Below are 6,580 nucleotides of genomic sequence, written 5' to 3'. Positions count from 1 at the left end.
ATATATATATATATATAAAGCGATAGACAGAATGACGAATCCGGGATTTGTAACCGACGATCACAACCGGTACGTTTCATCTTCGCAGTTACATTCGTGTAATTTCCTCGACTGATGTATTTACACGTTTTAACGAACACGATCAATCATACCTTTTTTTTTTTAGATCTCACCCTACGTTTCAATACTTCTTCCATCGTATCGACAACATTTTTTTTTTCACGAATATATCAACTTTCTCTCTCTCTCTTTTTTTTCAAACAAGCGGAAAGAAAGAAAGAGAAAGAGAAGGAGAAGGAGAAGTCGATTTCAATTAATCATCCTCGCCCCTGTGTCATTTTCCTTCTCCTCCTTCCTTTCGATCGTTTGTTACGAAAGCGAGCTACTTTCACGATCTGTGATTCGAATCCCAATTTTCCAATTTTCCCTTACACGCACGCACACAGATATTTATTTCAAGGATATCGAGATAATGTTAATGAAATTCCTGGCGGGATTTTCAGACAGAGCGTTGGTCTCGGAGCCGGAGAACTCGTCGGGGCGGACGATCACCAAATCGACCAGCACGCCGGCCAGCCTCCAGGCGATCGTCAGAGTTCACGGAGGGAACAATAGCTCCTTGCATCAAAAGGTAAATATCCCGAACGAGGGGAATACGCGAGTCGAGTTTTTCAATCGCTCAGACGCTGATGTTACGCAACGATTGAAAACGGCGCGATTAATTCTTTCGCGCTCCCCCGCGTTTATCGATTGCGTTCGTTTCCCACGCTGTTGTTACGTAACCGTGGAAAGGATGGAGAAAGAAGAGAGAGAGAGAAGGGAGGAAATATAGGAATTAAGGGTCGACCGATTTCGAAAGGCTCGAGGCGAAATTCGGAGGCCAGATTGCAAAGCGAGCCTTGTTGACACGTTTGCAGAAACGTTCGAGGCCGATACGGTTTAATTGGTCGGTCGGAGGTTTGGACGATACGCGAGGGTGAAATTGGAGAGAAGACGATGACGAGTTTCTGATGTATACCCTTTTCTGAATGGCCCTTTATTACAGGATAGAATAATTCTGTAGAATGTTTGGAGCATCATTGGATCGTAGGTTGTTTAATTTTATTTTCGTTTCGCTTCGATTGGTTATGATTTTGAGCAGTTGAAGGAGAGATTTCGAAAGAGTGAATACGAATCAAAGATCGGATGGTGAATCGGAAGGTGAATAAATTTGGAGGATTATTTTTTTTTCAGTGATTCATTCGGCGTCTTTAAATATATTATAACATCGATTTGAAGCACATCTCGTGTCACATCAGTTTTATGAGATATGAAGCGTAATATACCGTGATTTGTTCCAATCCTTGGACCATCAATGCAAACTTACTACCAACATCGATCGATTCACGAGAGTAATAAATTCAAGACCCGTTTACCGTTCGTTCGTTCGTGGAACGCGGGTCATACTCCTCCAAGAGAGACAAAAAGTATCATTTCGAGTAAATCCTTCTCCGACCAGATTTTATCCCACCGTGATATATTCGAATCGTTCCAATACACATCTAACCGACGCACGCTTTTGAATATAAAGATAAGTAAGTGAAGGAACACGCATTTAAAAAAAAGAAAAATTAATTTCCAAATCTATTGATATTATCCCCGCAAGATGATATTTTAAAATTACAGTCAGTTAAAAGTCAGCTGCAGAGAAGCAAAGATAAAACACGGGGCGGTATCTCGACCTTGATACCTTGTAAATTTCGCGATATCCTCGCGATATGAGCGATCATCGATGCGGATCAACGTTGAACGATGCTGAATAAACGCATCCGAGATCCACCGTTTCCACAGGGGATCGATAACTCGCGTTATTTATTTCCTTTTGTCCCGAATCGGCCGCGTTTGTTCTTTGCGCCCCGAATACGGATGGAAACGTCGGATCGGAGCCCGTATCGAGCTCGATATCACTTTACACATCGAATGCTGTTATTAACGGGGCCGAAAATAGCAATACGAGCGATAATAAACGCGGCAAATTTGCAGGACAGCGAATGCAACCTCGGTTTATGAAACCGAGCAGCCGGCTCTTTTAATTGGCCCCTATTTAATTGGCCCCGTTGATTTTCAACTCCCCTCCTATCTTTTTATCGAAAAAATAATTGCGAATTGAATTTTATCGTTCGTCGTTTAATCACGCGCGTGGAAAATCAACCAACGATGTTAAACCGGTAAACAGGAATGGGGAAAATTTTAAGTTGAAGTTTAAGAATAAGAGTTGAGATTATATTAAAAGAGGATCAATTATAGGATTGTGTATAAATTTGTATCTGGCCGAGTAAAGTTCGAATCTTAAATATTGTTCTACGGCCAATTTCCTCCCCTTTTGTTACGTTTGAAGCGAGTATCCAAAAGATAAATAGGACAAGGTTGATGGTTTAATCGATTACGCGTGTAACGAAACGGTACGAAAATTCAATATTACGAGACTCGACGAGACGTTTTTCCCTTTCTAGTATTATTATTACTACTGTTTATTCTACACTCTCTTTTCGAGGGTGTCAAAGGATATCGAAAGATTAAAACGTTTAATTATATATATATATATATATATAAAATAACAAAATGGAATTCTCGCGAGAGAAACGATTAAAATTATTCTCCGTTTTCGAAGAAGAACATCACCAAAACCATCCCCGATTACCATTCGTGAAATCCTCTCCTTTTCCATTCCAAATAAAAGGATAAAAAGTTTCGAATGTAATTACCATTGGGTGGAGGGATAACGAGAGATATCGTCTCGTTTGTTCGCGAAAATGGAAAATGGCGGGCACGAAACGAAATCGGCGAAAGATAAAATTTACGCTGGTCGTGCAACGCAATTTGTCCTTCCCTTGCTCGATAAGACCGCGAGGAAATTATAATCGATATCGGCTAACAGAGGGTCGAGTAGACAGGGTGCGTTGACTCCTCAAACACGGGATCCGTTACGAGCGTGTACGATCGACGTCGAGGACTAATATTTGCCCCAATTCGTCCGCTCGGTAGTCTCTGTCTGCGTCAATTACGCGAACGAGGATAAACCGTCGTATCCCTCTTGTCGAAATAGTTCTCCCTTATGAATGTATCCGATGTATTAAAACGCTCGAGAGGAATTCGAGAAATGTATGCATATTTTACACGATATATGAATATTTGCTTGCCAAAAATTCTAGTATCGATTATTCCACGCGATTTTCTCGCAAAGTTTTCGTTTCATTAAGAGGAAAGAATCCAACAACTTTCGACTTCATTTTTTTTTCTTTCTTTTTAATTTAATTTAACTCCCGTCGAATGATTTTCGAGTTAGAAGAAAGACATAAGAAACTCGATATCCCGAAAGGGATATCAAAATTAGCCAATACCACTTAGATCTCACTAACTGGAACAATCATTTCTGTTTGCAGATCATCAGTGACATGGCCAGCAGCCACTACGTAACCAACGGGGGATTGCGTTTCAGATTCGTCCAGGTGTTCTTCAACGCTGTCGCCCTGTTGGTCATTGCCGGTGGTCTGACCATTTACTTCAAGTGTAAGTGAACATCATCTCCTTTCCTTTTTTTCCTTTTTCCTCATAAAACGGTGCGCGCGTGTTGACCATTTGTCCGCGTCACAGTCCACCCCCTTTTGCCGTTCTCTCATTCCACGGCAATGAATCGCCGATGAAACGTGTCGGTGGGACGTTACTGCGCGGTGACAAACGTAAATGTTGGTGACGTTAGGTGGTATAATGCACGAGCACGTAGCGGAGAGAGAGAGAGAAAGAGAGAGAGAGAAAGAGAGAGAGTTTGTGGAGAGCGGAAGATCAATAGAGCTCCCTGTTCCCCCGTTGCTACTTGCTCTCAAATATCAACACCGCAACTTTGTTCGATGCAATCGTTACCAGATGGATCTCTGTTCCCCCTTTCCCTTCGAGCAACAATTAAAAACTTAATCGATCGATCAAGTAATCCATGACTCCGTGTGATGATTACGTGAATAAAGGAGAAACGAAATTCAAAATGTGTGTCGATTTTCAACATAGAGAATAATTGGAGAACGGAGATAGTCTTAGAAAGAGTGCTTATGCAATCTTGCGATGACAGAGGGTGCTCGAGCGTGTGAAAGGAGTGTACGATACATTTCTCCATTAGGGGATGCGTTGAAACACCGAGTTTTGAAATGGATGGTTGGCACGCAATAGATAAGATTCGAATATCGAATTTCGAAAGTAAATGCGATATCACAATAGTGATTTATCTCACGTTCCATTAGCGTATCCCGAGACGCTCATAAGGGTGGAGAACAAAACGATCTACACGAAAATGGTCGCTGTTACGGAACGTGCCCTACCGGCGATCGAGGAGAAGAATCCGGCCCCCGGCGTTTGCCTGCCCATAATCGTGGCGTTTTGCAAATACCACAAGGTAAGGTACTTCCACCCTCCATCCATTGTCCACGTGCCAAGCGTGGATCTTCTTCGTAATAATTTCCGATAACCATCTCGGGATGGAATCCGCCTCTCCGCGATTCTCTCCGGAAATCGAATTCGATTCGCGCGTATTTTTAACCGCTTCCTCTCACTCGAGGACTGCTCATCCTTGTTCAACCGTGTTTGCCTTTCCTTCCCCGTTGTTTGCGCATATTTCGAAACTAGAACTAACGTCTCTTTGCTTCGAGGATTTCGTATATATTATATTCGACTGTTCGAATCGAAGGTAAATATGTATGTAGTTTATTCGAGTTGAAAACTTGAGTGAGAAATTTTCTAATTTGGAAAGATTTAATTCGAAATTGTTCCAAATAAATTCGTTCGATCGACGAAAAATCTCCTCGAGAGAGAGAGAGAGAGAGAGGCAAGTAATCGTTACGCTTATTCATCGGGAGTTACGACGCGCAAATTTAAGAGGGACGTTGGTCGTTCTAATTAAAAGGAAGTAAGGCCAGACAGCAAATTAACGTGTGCTCGTTTTTCGTTGCCGATCTCCCTAGATCCCGTATAATTTCACCATCTTCCCGAATTACATGGGCAATTTCGGGCAGCGAGACGCTCAACACGAGTTGGAACTTTACAGTGCCGTGATCGACGTCAAATGCTACGAATTGGCCGCCCTCTTTCTGTGCAGCGTTTTCGTCCCGAAATGCGGATCCCGGGGCCACGTGGTGCGACCTTGTCGCAGCCTCTGCTATCGTGAGTGATCCTCCTCTCCCTTCCTCAACGATTTTCAGCAACCGTAAAAGAAATTTTTTTCTTTTTTAATTCTGTCGTGTCGAGACCGAAGATGCGAGCCCCGCGTTAGATTCCTGCAATTCTGTGAAACTGGTTTAAATTTCTTGTATATCGATTAGGAAACGATGCTCGAATGTCAAATTCCTCGAGAATGTCGAATTTCTACCTAGATACCAAGAGACGTTGCGGATTTTTCCTGGACGTGTTCGGCCTCACTCTGCCCGAGTATCTGGAATGCGATCTGTTCCCGGAGAATTCCAATTCGGACGAGTGTGTGGGGCACCAAGAAGTGCTGGATGCGGCCCGGAGAGCGGAGAAACCCGGTAAGTCATCGTCGTATCCTCAGTTTTCATCGATCGCAAACGACGAAGAAACGGAAGATATCCCGAGCTCTCTTATTATTTCCTTAACTTTCTCGAGATCGAAGATAAATTCTACTCGAAGGGAGAGTAAGGAATTATAACTTTGCACGATTCGACGTCGCAAGAGTCTTGATCGACGAGAAAGTTGGATAAAATTATGAATCGAATCAAATCGAATCGTTTGTCCCTCGCTATTTCTCGTCATTTTTGGCGGCCATTTATTCCTGTTCCATCGGAGAGTATAAGCCTGGAGGATAAAGTCCGAGCGTTTGATAAAGAGGTGGATAATCGTGGGATTAAAATAATCTCGCAGGGACAGGCGGACGATGGCTGAGAATATAGACGGATCCCGATAAAACGTTCCGAAGATGCGAACGTTTCCTTCTCCACGTTTCTCCAATTTACCTCCCCCTTCTTCCATCTAATAATTAAAATTAAGTAAAACAAAAATCCGCAAATCTTTCAGAAAATTTAATCATCCGAATATTTGTTTAAAAAATATCGTGTATATATTCTTTTACTTTACACGAGTTAATATTATCTATATTCGTTTCTTTTCTATTTAAAAAAAAGACAAATATTTAAATATGATCCACTCCGTTAGATATTTGATGAACGCGATGGTAGCTCGAATAAGTTATTAAAAAAAATTCTCCAAACGGAAAACGTTTGTAGAAACCGAAAAAAATAAAATAAAATTCGATAAAAATCCGTAAATTTAATAGAAAAGAAGAGGAAAGAATTCTTTGAAATGATAAATCGACCGTTTGCAAAAACATCCAGGCGTCCAGATAATTATCGAAACGAGCGGAAATATTTACGCGAGTTTACCGCCTGTCTTTTGTTTTAAGCATAGATTTCTCCCCATCGGGGCGACGACTAATTGTGCCGACCAACCTAACCTAACCTCCTCATTGTTCACGTTTCTCGTCCACGTGTACGACTCTTTTGTTTTCGCCTAGAAACGGGCTTCCATTGTTGACCGTCCGTCA

At 42.0% G+C, this 6,580-nt stretch overlaps 1 protein-coding gene across 2 annotated transcripts in view; it reads left to right on the top strand.

Annotated features, from left to right (window-relative positions):
- The window catches only part of LOC102677920, a 19,510-nt gene that overhangs the window by 6,583 nt on the left and 6,347 nt on the right, over positions 1-6,580 (top strand). For both annotated transcript variants that reach the window (XM_006613852.2, XM_031509575.1), the window contains exons 6-10: positions 504-631; positions 3,423-3,549; positions 4,272-4,423; positions 4,989-5,187; positions 5,397-5,549. In XM_006613852.2, coding sequence (XP_006613915.1) covers positions 504-631; positions 3,423-3,549; positions 4,272-4,423; positions 4,989-5,187; positions 5,397-5,549 — 759 coding nt within the window. The remainder of the gene's footprint in view (positions 1-503; positions 632-3,422; positions 3,550-4,271; positions 4,424-4,988; positions 5,188-5,396; positions 5,550-6,580) is intronic.

The sequence above is a fragment of the Apis dorsata genome, unplaced genomic scaffold, assembly GCF_000469605.1.
Source record: "Apis dorsata unplaced genomic scaffold, Apis dorsata 1.3 scaffold_163, whole genome shotgun sequence".
NCBI lineage: Eukaryota > Metazoa > Arthropoda > Insecta > Hymenoptera > Apidae > Apis > Apis dorsata.
The sequence above is the reverse complement of the archived record's forward strand: the minus strand, read 5'-3'. Positions and strand labels throughout refer to the sequence as shown.